The 16,687-nt window shown below is 41.9% G+C and overlaps 1 protein-coding gene across 1 annotated transcript in view; it reads right to left on the bottom strand.

Annotated features, from left to right (window-relative positions):
* ANK2 (ankyrin 2) overlaps positions 1 to 15,961 on the bottom strand; it is a 779,379-nt gene extending 763,418 nt beyond the window's left edge. Inside the window, exon 1 of the mRNA XM_019521994.1 lies at positions 15,905 to 15,961. Within this exon, the coding sequence (XP_019377539.1) occupies positions 15,905 to 15,925 (21 nt within the window). The 5' untranslated portion in view covers positions 15,926 to 15,961. The remainder of the gene's footprint in view (positions 1 to 15,904) is intronic.
* Positions 15,962 to 16,687: the final 726 nt, after the last annotated feature.

The raw sequence follows: 16,687 nt of genomic DNA, 5'->3' as shown, positions 1-16,687 counted from the left end.
TCATGTCCACTTTAGCTATGTGAACCTTCTTCCCTCTTTCCACTACTTTACGGACTCTCTAAGGATTCTAACAGATCAAAATCACATCTTCCCGTTATAGAAACTATGCAGGTTGTACCTCAAAGTTTTTATCTGGAAACAGAATTTGTTCATTTCAAAACAACATGCTATTAAGATGTTTTACTTTAATTTCAGGAAGTATAATTATTTTTTTACTAAATGTTTTGGGAAAGAAGTACTAATTATACTACTCATATAATGGGCAAAAACAAAACTTTCTCTCCTATCATCTTTTATGACCTTTAAGTGGAATTCAGTTATCATCATCTATTTCAGAAGATTGTAATTTGTTCTCATGGTTACAAATTAATGAGACAAATTACTGTAACATTATGGCCTGACACAATGGTCTGAGTAAATAGGAGTAGATGATTAAGCAGCCCAAGTTTAACCAGATTTTTAGTGAAGCAGAATGGCTCTGGGCATAGAAAGGAACGTTAGGAGGCAAGAATTATGCATACAGGTTACAGCATCTTTGTTTACAGTCTTCTTGAAGCAGAAATGCTGAATTCTCTACCCCTATACTGAGACATAGAAATGAGGGGCAAGAGTAAGTCAGGAAGTCTTTGCACCTTTGTCTCAAACTCTCCACCTTTGTCTCAGTCTATCCTATTTTAATGACTATCAGATTCAAAGTTATACACATGGACCAGTCATAATGCCCACAGCAAGGACATGCAAGAGCTCCCATCCACTTCTAAGATTCCTACTGTAGCCCAAGGCTGTGGAGTCATTGTGCAGCCACTCTGCAATATATGCCAGTGGGTTTGAAGCTGAAGGTGGGGGAAGGAAACTAGGTTTCACCAGTCCTAGGTACTGAGTCTTTGGAAGAGTGGCCAGAGGGTGCAAGATTCAGGATTGCACTGACCCAAGAAAGGTAAACAAAAATTATTTTGCTTGCATAAAGAGTATAAAAATCATTGTTTATACAATTGTGAGGAGGGGGCAGGTGTTGGTGCAAACAGGAAACTGACATGGTTTTCAACCAGGACGCAATTACATGCTATATTAACCAATTAACAAAACAGCACTGAAAGCAATTTTAACTAAACGCTGATTTTAAAAAATAAATAAAAACCTGGGGATTTTTAGCTGATTAATTGCTTGTTTTCAAATATATTTTTGAGGAGTCATGAACTTTAATGCAACAGTTTATGAATGCTCAGCATGCCAAATTTGAGAAGGATACCTTCCACAGGTTGGTATTTCAGTGCCATATAAAGGAGGGAAAAAAGTCTTATTTGATTTCACAGCCCATGGCTGCCTAAAAGCAGCAGCCTAGGGAACCCACTCCACTGATTTTATCAGTGCTGCTTAACTTCCAGCCTGTGGAATTGTGTCATCTGGCCCAAGGGTCTCCCCACAGATTCAGAAATACAGCAGTAGAGGAGTGGTGGCAATTACCACTGCCACAGCTCCCCCTATCGCCAAATTTCCAAGCCCAATGGCCAAATGAAACAGCATCATGTGTTGGATTGGGCCAACATGCATAGAGCTGGGGTTGGGGTTAGGGCCAGAGCCAGGGTTCCATCCAGCATACATGGGCCTAGGGCCAGGGCAGTGGACACAATCTGCAGTGTGGGGCTGAGGCCACACACCAGAGTGCTCCCACCAAATGATCCTATGCACCAGATGCAGCCTGTGGATCAACCCCACATTGCTCACCCAGCCTGAAGCCCAGGAAGGTTGGTTTAGACCAATTAAGATTACAGATAAATACAAGTGGCATTTTGAAAGTTTTTTTCATCGCTGTGCTGGGTTGATTAAAGCAACCAAAGTGGACCTAGTTTCACCACAAATGTTAGTCAAAACCTCTCTACCACTAGTACTTTCTCCAATGCAAAAATGGCAGCCTGCTAGAATGCAAATCCTACTTCAAAGTGATTCCACAGTGCCTTCTGAAATCCAGCCAATGAAATAATAAACTTTAGGACAAGCATACATTGATCATACTTAGAAATGCATGCACTTAAAAATACATGCTCTGTCAGTTCATTTAAGTAGCACTTAGGATTAAAAACCTTATACAGGATGCAAGTGGGGAAAAGGAGGCACAAGCCAAAAGGATGGTTCTGAACCCCCAAAACTTCTGATGCAACAGTAATGGCAGTTAGATTCCATTGTAAGACTCCTAATACATTATATCCCCAGCTACTGGTATATAAGCCAGCAACAAAGAGAGACTGTGGTGTATCAAGGTTGATGCAGTCCAGCTAGGAGCCAGTCCTGAGGTGATGAGGATGCAAAGCACTACATGCTGAGATTAACAGTGACCTGTTATGTTCTTGCAAAGACAGTTCTGCTGTTCCCAAACCTCCTTTTGCTAACAAGGAAATATATTTTGTTCAAAATGTTTCAGCCACACGTGCTAAATATGACACTTTTAGCTGAAGCAGCCTTACTACACAAAAGTGTAGCGAGCAGCAAAGGAAGTAAAGTGCTACAGACAGAGGCTAGGGACAGACATTACACACAAACCAGTTTAAGTGATCAGAAACTGGTTTAAACCTGTAACAGAACAGATGTTCAGTGCACATAAACCAGTCTGAAAATGGCTGAAACCAGTTTGAGATAAACCTGGTTGAATGTAGCATCAGACTTAACTGGTCTGGGTCAAACTGGTTTATGCAATGTCCATCCCAGACCCCTTGCTAGTTTAAGATAAACCAGAGTACCCCAGCATCCCAGCATGCTCTCTGGGCTGGGTGGGGCTCTCTGCTCCCCAGCAGCACTGGCCCCACCCCTCTGCTCCCTGGCTACAGCTCCAGTAGACACTGCAGGTACAGCAGAGTCTGCTGGCATCTCCACGCCCCCCTACCTCATCCTCTCGCTGCTTAAGCAGGAATCCCCCCCTCCCTCCCATCACCTATAAAAGACATCAGCCCCATGGACCCTAGGCATGTTGTATGCCAGCTAATGCTGAGAGGTGTCTCTGTGTGTGTCTCTCTCCAATTTCACTGGGACAGGCAGACAGCACAGTGACCACTTAGGGTTATTTGGAGCTAATCAACAGGCCAGTGGTAAGCTGTTTAAGAAGAGTTTGAAATAATGGAGAGAGCCTAGTGTTTTGCTGATGAGGTGGTAAACACTGTTATCAGCCTCCTTCTGGCTTGCTCACCTATCAGTTTGCTCCAGACAGTATAAAGAAGCAGGGAGAGGGAGATTGAAAAGCACTTATCATGAACAGATGCATGCACTGTATACCCCATCTTGCCTCAGAGTGCTAACAGGGGGCTCAGGGCTGGCAATACTCCTGCCCCACGAGCAGCCAGCAGGGAAAAGCCTGGGATGGTGCAGGCAAGGTAGGGGTTTCACCCCTCATTAATCAGAAAGTTCTGCATGGCCATGCCCCACCTCAGCTCCGTGTTGTAGAAGGGAAGGGAGGGCTGTTCTAGCACCCCCCAGCTTCTAGCCTGAGCCACTGGAGGCATGTGCCCAAATTTCCTCAGTCCAAAAAGAATATCTGTTCAGTTACAAACCGCTTCAGCCTAGAATCAATTCAGCCTCAGGCTTTTTGAAAGTCTGTCCCTAGCCAAGGTGCTCAAGGAGAGAGCACTGATGGCAGGGTACTCTTGGGGAGGACTCCAGGCTTCTTGAATCAAGAAAGAAAAAAACCTTCAATTTGTGATGTTTGGAGGAAAGATACAGTGGCAGGAGAAATGCATGACATACTCCTGCTTGTATTTATGGCATCATAACTGATTTGTTACCAGTTATGGTTGTTGGTAGTAGGGTAAGGTTTGTGAGCTATTCAGATACCTTTCTGTATAAAAACCTGCAAAATACTGTTATCTAGCTATTTGTTCAGTGCAGCTGAAAACACAGTTAAAACTCTTGGTAGATGTGATATCTTTTATTAAACCAACTAGATATTTACAAAAAGCTTGCAAATAAAGAATTATTTTTTGCAAATATCTAGTTGGTCCAATAAAAGATATTGCTTCTACCAAGAGTTCCAGTTGCTTTTGCCTGTAGACCAACATGGCTACACCCTATATAACTGAAAACACAGTATTTTTGTTTTCTGTTCCGGTTTGGTTCCATAGTTAATACAAATCCTATTTCAAAACAACTATTTTCCCTTTGTAAACATTGTGGCTTCAGGCATGGACCTTTAATGGGTTTAAATATACATGCGAGCTTTGTACAGCAAGTGTGATAAAAACAAGGCTTTTAATTATCAAACATCACTAGACAGAGACAGAAACATTTTTAGAAGTGACTTTGTAAAGGAGGTCAGAGCTGTGTTATTGTTCCACAATAGAATTGAAAAGGAAACTACAGTGATTAGGTAGTTCTTGCCAGCCAGACATATTTTATAAGGCACCTGTACAGAATTCTGGAAATTTGTGTCTGAAACCATTCTCACAGTTAAGAGAAACAACCATAATGCTCTCGATTGCCATACTTGCAAGAAGAGAAAATAGAGCTTCTCTCAGAAGTTACGGCAAATTAAAAAACAAAAACAACATCTTGGCAGCTAGCATCTTGTCTTTTTCAGACAATATTTCACATATGTAATCTCACTCAGAGAATGGAAAAGTGAGTTATGGAGCATTTTAAGACTATTCAGCCATTTTCCTCAAGATGTACATGCACCTGAAAAAGAGAAAAGGAAATGATTTTGGTAATGCTTAGCCTATCAAGAAGAGCTATTTCTTCCTTCTATTTCTTATTACCAGGGCTCCTACAAATCCATTTCCCATGGAAAAATGAAGATTTTGCATTTTTACAAAGAAACTTTAGAATTGCCAGAAAGAAAAAAACTTAGTGAAAAAAAAATGCTAGCTCGCCAGTGGGAGCCAGCAGTTCTCACAACAGCTGCAAGAACCCACAGTGGAGGGGAGAAGCCACCAGCACACAGGGAAGCAGTCAAGATGGTGGCTGCCCCCTCCTCCTTCTGCCACTGATTGGCCAAGGGCCCCACCTCACTCTGCCAATCAGCAGTGAAAGGTGGGGCCATATGAACAGCAGCCTTCTCAGCCAATCAGCAGTGAAGGCTAGGGCCACCACTGGGGTCCCTCAGTAAATCAACGCTGGGAGAGGGGGCGTGAGATCACTGTGGAAAAATGTGGATTTTATTTGGGGGGTGTCTTTTCTTTATCAGATAATTTTGCCTTTTTTAATCACGGAAAACTAGGACCCCTCCTTATTACTGAAGAAAAAAAACATGTCAGAGAAGAACCATGCCTTGCTTTTTAGTAGCCACAGCTTTGAGCAGAATGCTTGCCATACCCATTTTTTTCCCCTACACTACCAAACTGAAAGTTGTTTTGACCATGATTGCAAACCATAAATATCCACACACTAGGTAATATACAGCCTTTGACCTGCCTATCAAGCTCATGACAGGGGCATTACAGGTCCAGACACATGAAGTGATAAACCCTTATTAAAAGGTGCAGACTATCCCCTTGGCTTCAGCTCCCTGAAAGATCAGAACCTGTTTTAACGCTCATCTTACCTGCCCGTCATAACAGCACATTAAAAAAATATAGCAACAGTTATGCCTCTGGTGGACTTCATGGAGTCTTTGGCACTTCCTTTCCCCTGTTAAAACTCTGGTACAAGGGTTGGATATGGGCCCACAGTTTTCTGTTTTCTCATTTTAGCTATAATGAAACAGGTTTGGGGTTTTCTTTGGTATTGTGTCAGGTTGGGGTGAAAATAAGTTTAATTTGTACTAATTTTAATTACTGCAACTTTAACAATCATGCCAGACTGGCAATCCTGAAGAATGAAGTCCTTTAGAGAACGACTAATAAATACTAATTTCCTGACTTTGCTTTACCCGTATTCTGGAAGGACTCTGAGTCAAAGGTAGAGCCATCCCTAGTGGGATGTGGGGCTCACAGGATATCAGCCTGTGCTGGGCCTGGAGGAGGGGACATGGTGTGGCGAGTAGCCAGAGCAGGCAGTGCTCAGTGGCGGTGGCAGAGCTCGCAGCGCTTGGCAGTGGTGGTGCATGGTGTCCACAGCAGGGCCTGTACAGTGCTATCTGTGGGGCCCCCCAAAGCGTGGGGCCTGGGGCGATCACCCCAATTTGTCCCCCCAAGGACAGCCCTGGTCAAAGGATAATTAATTCTCCATGCCCATCCAGAACTTCCTGTTCACTGAAAAAAGTGAATGAAAGTACCATTTAACTTGCCCTGTTAATGGTTGTTTGAAGACATGGACATCTGTCTGTTGGAAAATAATGTGGTCAGTCAGTCATGGGAAGCTAGTCCTCCATTCTATTCAGTGCTTGTGAGGCCTTACTTGGAGTACTGTGCCCACTTTGGGCACCACACATTGTGAATGGAGAGCCCAGAAGAGAGCAACAGAAATGATTACAAGTCTGGAAACATGACATACAGGAAATGTTAGAAAAACTGAGATTACTTAATCTGGAGGGGAACGGGCAGAGGAAGGGGTTTGATAACAGTCTTAAAATATAATGCATGCTGCCAAGAGGAAGATTATCAATTGTTTTTGATGTTCACTGGTGACAGGACAAGTAGTAAACAGCTTAAACTGCAACAAGGAAGATATAGGTTAGGTAGAGAACTTTCAAAGTCCAGAGACAGTTAAACTCTAGAACAGATAAGTAAGGCTGTATAGTTTCTCTCTCTGTAAGTCTTTAAGTAAAAATTACATGAAAAATTTCCTGAGGGTATTTAGAGAGATGTTCCCGCCTTGAGCAGCAGGCTTGACTAAATAACTTCTAGGACAGGGGTGGGCAATTATTTCAGCTGGATGGCTGCTTAATGAGTTTTGGTGAGCTGTTGAGGGCCACAACGGTAGCTGTGTCCCCTGACAGGTGCCCCACCCCCAGCCATCATAGGTCCGTGTGTATGGTGTATGTGAGGTGTGTATGTGGGTGGGTGTACGGGGTGACTTGTGAGGGACTGTGGCTGGGGCTCTGGCTTTAGGGGGTGCAGGGTATGTTGGGGGTATGTGTATATGAGAGGAGGTTGTGGTTGAATGTGAGCAAGGTGTGGGCATGTGTGGGGTTTGAGAGTGAGGGAGGGTGGGGGGTGTGGGGACCCCGCTAAATGCCTGCCAAGGCACACAGCCCCCATCCACCAGTGGCAGCAGCAGCAGCAGGTGGCAGGCCCTCAGGGTGCTCAAGGCCCGTGCATGTACAGCAAATGGACAGTGTGCAGCTCCGGTCCATTCCTGGAGCTGCAGGTGGCAGCAAGAAGCAGAGCCAGCCCAACCCACCCCTATTGCACACAGCTCACATGCAGCTCCTGGGACTCTACAAACCAACCTGGGGAGGCTCTGTGCGATGGAACCAGCTGCCTTGCCCATAGGGTGGCCATCACAGAGGACATTCCAGTTTTCTGCTACTCTGTCCACTATTGATATGAAACCTGATGCCTTTACCTCCTCTATAGAAGACATAAAGGTGTCTGGTTTCGTATCAGTTGAGAACAACTGGACCATCCTCTATGATGGCCACCCTACTTCCCCGCCTCCTGCCACCATGTGCAGCTCATGGGACTCTGCCGGAAATGACAGGGAGCCCCACTTCCTGCTTCCTGGCAGAGTCCCATGATCTGGACATGGTGGCAGGGAGCGAGGTCAGGCCACTGGCTCCATCGTGAGTGAGAGAGACAGACAGACAGACAGACAGAGAAATAACTTGAATATTAAGAAAGGTATTAGCCTATTGTTTGACAAGTAAACAGATAAGAAAACCAAAAGTGCTTTATACACATTTCAAGGAGGGGGAAATCTAATTATAGCTGCTGCTTTTTTTTTTTTTGTCCTAAGTGCAGACATGAGATCATTCCATCAAGAAGTTCAGCTGCTGACTGTAGTAAATCACTTCTAAAGTACATACATGCCCTTGGCTTATAAAAGTATTTTTTAGTAGTGGAAGAGGTTTTTTTTATGTAAAGCAGAATCAATAGAGCCGTGTGATATGCTCAAGTCAAAGTGTAATGCACTTGCACTCAACTAGGGTTGGAGGTGAACCCAGGCTCCAAGACATTTGTGAACACCCTTATGCTTTGCCCCCAGTTGGACAAATAGATTATATTCTCCATTCATGTCCCCCAGTCAGCCAGCCACCTACATAGCTACATATACAATGAACATCACCTTCCAGTCCCACCCATGATAGTAAGCAGCTGGGTGAAGAGTCAGGAAAAATATTGCAGGTCTGCCAGAAGCTCACGCCACACATGCATAGCAGGAGGCCTGATTGTGGGATCCAGCATCATATCCAATCATACCTTATAACCCATGCAGGGAGAGCTCAGGATCACAATCCCAGGCTCCCCCTGCACCAGCAAGTAGCAAGCTCCCATGGCTGGGAGCACAGAGCTAACAGGGCTCATAGCCAGAGGAGCCCCCACACATGCTGCTGCAGCTGCAAGTCCCATAGCTGACAAGGCTTGCAGCTGTGGAAGCACCCCCATGGCTGCAAGCCCCATCAGAGGCAGGACTCACAGGCACAGCAGCACATGGGGCACTCCCACAGCTATGAGCCCCATCAGTTGCAGGACTTGTAGGCATGGCAGTCCATGGTGCATCCCTGCATCCCTATCAGCTGATGGGGCTCCCAGCCACAGGGAAGCACCTGGCCATATGTGTGATAAGAATGAACCACAAAGTTATTACACATTTTTTGTGGACTAATTTTGTGGTTTATTCCTTGTTTTATCATACTGTTAACTAACTGAATGTGTGGCTGGGTCACAATTTAAGACATGATTAACTGGTTAATCACATCTTAAGTGTAACGTGTAGGTGGGCCCAAGAGTATTTCAGGATGTAGAGAGGTGATTAGATATTCTAGTGACAAGATACTACACCAAAATCTAGGACAGATGCTGGTAGATAGAGAAGTTTTTTGGAGGTTCTCTTAGATATTTTAATTCACTGAACATCATCATGGGATCATCATAGGAAAGAAGCAGAGATGTGGATTTTCCAGTAAATTTTGAATTGGAAAATTTTCCAGAAATTTTTCCAATGCCCTAAATGGAGCGTGATCTGATTCAGCATGTTTTTTATGAAATATAAGTCAAATAAAACTAAAAAAGTACCCCCATGTTAATTTTATGTTTCAACAGCCTCACGTATTTGAACAGAAGCTGGAATCATCTGACTCCAGTGCTCTTTCCTGCCCAGGGCAGGGGGTTGGACTCAATGACCTACTGAGGTCCCTTCCAACCCTAATACCTATGGATCTATGAAATATTTTATTAGGAAACAAATTAAATACAGAACATTTAATGTGGTTAAAATGTTATAGTCAAACAAATTCAAAGCTTTATGTGGAAAAAAAATATTTTTATTGGAATACTTGTAAAAATGTAAAGACAATACACAATAGCATGTTACCCTTACATTGTTTGTTTAAATTTAAGAAAAAAAATGAAGGCACTGAAAACTGTTGACACACTTATGTTAGCACACCTAAAGTTCTTTTTTTTCCCTGTGCTTACTTTTTCCATGGAAAATCTTCCGCCCCACATCTCTGCCTTAACCTACTTCAATAGAGTCTAGCTCTTTTCCACTGAGGTCATCGCAGCACCTCCAGTTTCACTGTCACTACCTGCAGAATCACTTGCACTACTTATTAGTTCCATTTCAGAATCAGATTGAGGCAAATCTGATTCAAAACTACTTGAACCACGTTCTCTTTTGCTAGAGGCAGAGATGTGGGGTGGAAGATTTTCCGTGGAAAAATTAAGCACTGGAAAATTTTACGGAAAACTTTTCTTTTTGGAAAATTATCCATGGCAAATTTTCTGCCCCGTATCTCTGGAAAGAAGGACTGGAAGGGACCTCACAAGGTCATCTGGTACAGCCCCCTGTTCAAGACAGAATCATCCCTGGCTAAACCATCCCAGACAAGTGTGCGTCTAACCTGCTCTTGCAAACTTCCATAGATGGAGATACCATGATTTCTATAGTTAGCCTGTTTCAATCTTGACCATCCTCATAGTCTAAAAGTTCCTTCTAATCTCCAACCTAAATTTCCCCTGTTGAGGCCATTAATCTTACAATCACAGAAAAATGAGGCAAGGTTGGATCACTGTCTAGTACTGATAGTGGAAGCTATGAGAACCCATTTCCATCCTCTCTGTAATCACCCTTCAGATATTTGAAGGCTTATCAAATCCTCCTCTCAGTTTTCTCTGCTCTGGGCTAAATAGCCCTAGTTATAACATGAATCTCCAAAGAAACCTGCAAAGACCAGTTCAAATCCAAACACTGTGAACTAAACTGCAGGATTCAGTCAGGTCCTGAGGAGCAATGGACCAGGGGTTCTCACAGCTTCCACTATCAGTACTAGATGGTGACCCAACCTTGCCTCTTTTCATAGATTCATAGACATTAGGACTGGAAGGGACCTCAGAAGATCATTGAGTCCAGCCCCGTTTCCCAGGGCCAGGAATTCAGCTGGGGTCATAGGATCCCAGCAAGATAAATATCCAAATGTCTCTTGAAGGTGTTCAAAGTAGGTGCTTGAACCACCTCTGGTGGCAGGCTATTCCAAACCTTGGGCAGTAAAGAAATTCTTCCTTATGTCCAGCCTGAAATGATCATGGAGGAGTTTGTGACCATTCGATCTTGTCCTCCCTTGGGGTGCTCTGGTGAACAGATGTTCCCCCAGATCCTGGTGAACACCCCTAATAAACTTATCGGCAATTACCAGATCACCCCTGAGCCTGCGCTTTTCCAGGCTGAAGAATCCCATAGCTCTCTGGTTAGGGGAATAACTAAGATTAGCATAATGGGAAACAAAGTGATTTCTCCTTTTGCTCTAGCTTACTTTAAGCACAATAAGTTTTATAGATGGCCTCTTGGCCTACAGAACCACCTGCCTAGCTCAGGACTTGTATCTATCTGGCACATTTCTTTTTTTGTCTAACAGAAAATCAGTCATGACCTATTATACCAGATGCTGCTTTATTAACCCAGCATTTTTAGGGTTCTTCATTTAACCTGCAATTGTTTCCCATTTAATATCAGCTACTTACATGCTTTTGAGTCCCTGGGCATGTCTACACAAGACACTAACTATGCAGTAGCCTAATAACACTGCACAGTAGTATGCTGGGGAAAAACATACTAATATGCTACTATTATTATTATTAGTAGTAGTAGTAGTAGTAGTATTAGGCTACTGAGCAGTAACCATCACTAAAAACTTGTGTGCTGGCACTCCTGTGCAGTAGTGCGAGTTACTGCACATTGATTTAGTACTTAGTTAATCAAGTACTAAACTTAATGCACAATGACTACAGCGCATTAATGAACATGTAGACATCCCCTTTAAACTTTGTTTTAAAACCTCATCTGCACAATTTTGAAAACTGTTTTGTCAAACTATGCAGAGCATGTGATTAAGGTAACTGTACATTTCAAAAACAGAGACACAAAATAAATGCAGTTGTAACTTTTGGAATCAAGTTCTTCCTATGATAATTTCATTGCCTGAAACCTCTGCTGTGACCTTTCCATTACTACCATCCAATAAAAAGAGATATCAATCAATTCCAGTATCAAATTACCCAGAGACTTTCTCTTCTAAGATAGTAATAATTATCCTGACTTCAATACCATTTTTTCAATGGACATAAAGATCATAACTACACATGTATTCATGCACACGTACACACTTTAACTATTGCGTAGGAGTTGCATGCTGATGTGTATTATATACTATACAACCATTTTATAAAAAACTCTCTTTCAGCTGGAGACAAAGATCATATACACAATGTGATTACAGCATGTCAACATGCATTACATTGCTTTAGACGAGTGGGCCTTTCATTAGTTCCTTTGTTTTGCATCCTCAGTCCCAGTGATTGCTGGGTTTCAAGTAGTGTAAGTATAAACAAAAACAGGAGAAACAGAGGAAACAAAGTTACTTTTAATAGGACTTTTCCAAAGTTGGCCTTAGGGTTTCTCAGCAGTAGAAAACAAAAGTACAGCTATTTGTTTGCAAAAAAAAGTTAAAAGAAAATAATTGCATTGTCATGCAGTAATTCACCTACCTCATTCTGTAGCTACTTTTCAACAACGTAAACTTTCATACGTCTGTCAAATCAATAAAATTATGGTACAGCATCCCTCTGGGGCTACGTCTGTGCAAGAAGCAAACCACAAAATTGCAGAAAATGCCCTTTCTTATTCCTCTTTCTCTTTTTTCTGCCCACTGGCACACACACAATTTTTGCTTTGTAGTGATAGGTGTCAGGTGTGCAACTAAACACTCAGGTTTTTGTTTCCTCACAAGTCCAGAGAGAAAGTTACCACAAGTACCTCCTTCTCTTGGATATCTGGAGTCCTACATTTCCAGGTAGGGCAGAACAAAAGTGAAAGCTGCTGATAGAGAATGACTGCCCACTCTAGTAACATTCACTGCTCTTTCAGGCATTTTTAAAAAGTTGTACAATTTTTCTTAGCAACATAGGTCAACTTGTAGTATTTCCCTGCACCATGATATAACAATATAAACTTGCTAGTACCAAAGTAAGAAGACGAGATCCTTGATTTTTTTTCCTAGGAACTTCAGAAAGACATAACATTTATTCTATTGAGAGGTGCCTGGAAAACTTTGCTTACAGATTTCTATACATCACATTAAACTTAAATACAAAAGATACAGCTTTTCACCTTTTATATCCATTACATTGTTGGAGAAGGTTGTTGCTTTGACTCACCTGGTAACAGCAGATCTCAAAATAACTTTAACTAAGGGACAGGGCACAATCAGTGCATCCCCACTTAACACACCTTAGCAAGTTTTTTTTTAGTCAGTCACAGGACAACTCAGCACAGAAAAATCCTTGTGCCCGACAGCTGTGCACTGAAACACACATAGGGCTCCTCTGCATAAGTCAACTCCTAAACTGGAAAAAGAGTAGCTGCATTTGCATGGCAGTGCAGTCCGCTAGAGGTGAAAGTCAGGTAACATGCACTATAAATCAAGTTAATTTCCATTTAAGGAAAAACAGGAGACCAAAAAAGTCAGCTGCAAACAGTTCCCAGCAGGGCAAGGAGACAAACCAAGGTGTAAGGCACCCAGCTACTACTGCAAAAGAGAGAATTATTTTAAAAAATCATATTCTGTGACATTACCAAAAAGAGCTAGCCAGTTTCTAAGCTACAGAAAAGTAACATCCCAAGAGCCTTGATTAAGAAGAGCAGAGCACGTCATCCTTCTTCAAGCTATTGTTTTAGCCTGTATGAAGCTTCAGGCAGGTATTGTTGCATATACATGCACACCAATGATAAATATGCGCATACATACACACACTCACTAAGTATACTATAACTATACTGAGAAAGAGAGAAGGAACGTGCATGCACACAAGCTTTCTCAGTGGAAGGGTAAAATAAATATAATATGAAGGGGTAAAAAGGAGAAAGGGATAGGAAGGTGGTTAACTATCGTGAAAAAAAAATTGTTTGCTATGTTGCAGGGGATCATCACCTACAGGCCAAGAATCCCTCAGCTGCAGAACACCGTTTGCTATTTCTCTAAAGACAAGACTACATATCCTCAGTACGCAGTTTAACATGTATCCTTCATAGACCGCTTAATTAGTGTGCGTTGTTTGACAAGCTGTTCTGTGGCATGCAATTCTGTCCATCAAACTGACAATTTCAAATACTAATATTATAGGTTGAATGAGACTGTTACATAGTCCACAGGCTCACTGAGCACCAGGACATAAATGAATAAAAAGAAAGGGAGAGTCTGTCTCTCAGAAATCGAAGGAATGTTGTTTCTGCAGCAGCCCTGGCTTCTGAGAGAATGTGCACAGCTGCAGTGAGGTAGTGATAATGCACTGCAGATGATCATTATGGTGCATTGAGAGCGACAGTACAAGATACATTTCCAAGAGGAAGCTTTTAGTTAGATTTCAGAAGCTTGCTAACATGTCAGATATAATAAACTAAATCGTCTGAAATGAATCACTATTATTTTATCTTTTTATATTATTATATCTTGCTTCCCCCTCACAATAGTTCCCAATTTAACCCGTAAGACACAAACCTCATATAAGATGTACTTGCATTTATTTTATACCTACTGACTGCAACAGGCAAACACTGAACCAGCTGTTCTAACATTTGTTTAGGTTGTGAACTCAATGTATTAAGAGATACCACCACATGTTGAGCATGTGAGCAAATTTTTAAAAAGTTGTCTAGGTCACACGCTAGTGAGAAATGAAAGAAGAAATTGGGAAAAGAAGAGCACGTGCACGGGAGAGAGGGGCACTGACAAATGAAAACATTAGGAAATGCCGTTTCTTGAAAAGCCTAGAGGGTAAAACTGGTTGGAAAATTTTCCACTGAAACAATGGAACAGTATCCTGAGGGATTTGGGGGGTTTAAAATTCAATTTATGGTCCAAAGCAGAAAGGGAGATATCCAGCGCAGAATAGTTCAGTAATTGGGACCATTCATCCAGGATGTAGAAGATCCAGGCCCATGTCATTCAAGTCTGCCATATTCAAGCTGAGTGGCCTGGTCACTAAACTACTGGCTATTCTGGATGGAATGAATCCCTCTCTCTTCCCCATTTCACTGCCAACAGTTCGGAAAGATCTAGTTTTCATTATGAGTAAAACCAAATAGCAAACTCTCAAAAATGTTTACTACATTCTTGTTTTCCAGCCAGACCTACTAAAGGGCGTAGCTGTTAACTACATATTATTATTCTTGACAAAAAATTGATTTACGCTACACAACAATTGCTTCCCCATCATCTCCACTCTTTTTTGTGTGAATTTGACAACAAACATCTACAGAAGTCAAGTCAGATGTTACAAATGATTTTAAAGATACCCAGCCAAACAAGTTCTGCAAACAAATTATATAGCAGAACAGGCTTCCAAAGCTGTGCATAGCAGCCATATGCACAAATATCATAATTTTGTTAACATCTCTCCAGATACCTCTTTTCATCCCATGATAAGTACTTACATTCTTAAATAACCATCTGGCTGGCAAGGAACTGTCTGTCTAGGGAACGGGAGCCATTTGGCTTTTTCAAGGTTACTCAGTGATGTCATCTCTTAGAGAGGCAGAGATGAGACATCAATCAATCCATTTCCTGATCAGCATCCAAGACAGATTTTCAGGCAACTAACAGTGAAGAAACAATGCCTCATATGGCCTCAGGCAAAATGGAAGAAATATCAGAGGGGCAGGAAAACATGATGCATAAGCACTTTAGTCTTCCTGCCACTGCTCCCACCTTCCTATTATTCCTTCCCTCCCACAAATTAACCAATTTTCACATGCTGGCTAATAAGACTGGATAAATAAATCTAATCTGCTGACCATCATGTGAGGACAGAGCAAAACACTCAGACTGACTGGTCAGGCCATTTTAGAGCCACAAAGGACAGGTACTGTGATCCAGAAGTAGGGACAGGCAACTGAAACTGCCCTTTATGTTCAGCTACTCCCCACTAATTAATTCTGCACAATCTGCCCCTCCTTAAATCTGCCTCTTTCTAATGAAAGGCCATCACACTGCTTCACATTCACACAGCTTATAGATACAGGGTCAAGCAGACTCACGTATTGACATGAGTGGGATAGACAAAGGATACAACTCAGTCCATTAAGATGAAGTAAATGGGGGGAGGGTACACCCAGATATTCCCTAAGCTATGATAAATCATTTACACATAGCATTTGCACACACACACGTACCTGAGTTGGGCATATATTTATATATTATAATTTGCACTATATTCATTTACTCAACAAACAAGCCAGTATTAAAAAAAGAAAAACCCATAGTAAATATGCAGGTACAACTGAATTCTTTGTAAACTCTCCTTTGCACCAAAACAAAATGCTGAAGTACCTTTTGCAGCATGGTGGTCATTTGAAATGTCAATTCTTCATGTCCCTGTTCAGTTACTTACCTAGAAAAAAGAAAAAGTAGTAAGAATTTTCCAATATATTTAAATACATTTCTTGTAGTCATTACACTTAACATACATGCAGACCTGATTTGTTTTTGATCCACTACAATTTTGGTGAAATTTGCTCATTTCTCATTAATTGAAGCAGTCATTTAGCAGTAAATTCTGAGGTAACACTAAACAAAATTATCCCTGTCAACTGATATCTTAAATAAAATATTGTTAATGCTTTTCTGAATTTGGTTTTCACATTCCATGTGTGAAATGGGATATACTTATACTTGGGATAAGTGACATAACTGTAGTCATAATATGTGCTCTAGTTCCATGATTGATTGGCAAGAATTCCTCAATATGATCTTCAAACGCAGACGGTATTCTCTGCAACTTGCTAACAGCTATTATATATAAACCTATTAGAGAGGCATTGCGTTGCAGTAGATAGGGTTGCACAGATTTCTTAGGGTGATCTCTTTTCCTGGACCAACTATGTAGTTGAGATAAAGGCCCCCTCAACAACTGCAGGTAAAGCTCCAATGGGAACTAATGTGTGATGCATACAATTGTGCCTCTTGGCATGCCACACATGCCTGGCAGGAGGCATGACTGTGGGATCATGCATTAGATGCACCTTATGTCCCTGCAGTGGGAGCCAGTGAAGTGATCCATTCACCCTGGGGGGGTTACACCCTGCCCCATGTGGAGGGGCCATAGCTCTGCCT

This window comes from Gavialis gangeticus, unplaced genomic scaffold (genome assembly GCF_001723915.1).
Source record: "Gavialis gangeticus isolate Ggan-Ray unplaced genomic scaffold, GavGan_comp1, whole genome shotgun sequence".
Classification (NCBI taxonomy): Eukaryota; Metazoa; Chordata; order Crocodylia; family Gavialidae; genus Gavialis; species Gavialis gangeticus.
This window is presented reverse-complemented; position numbering and strand designations above follow the sequence as displayed.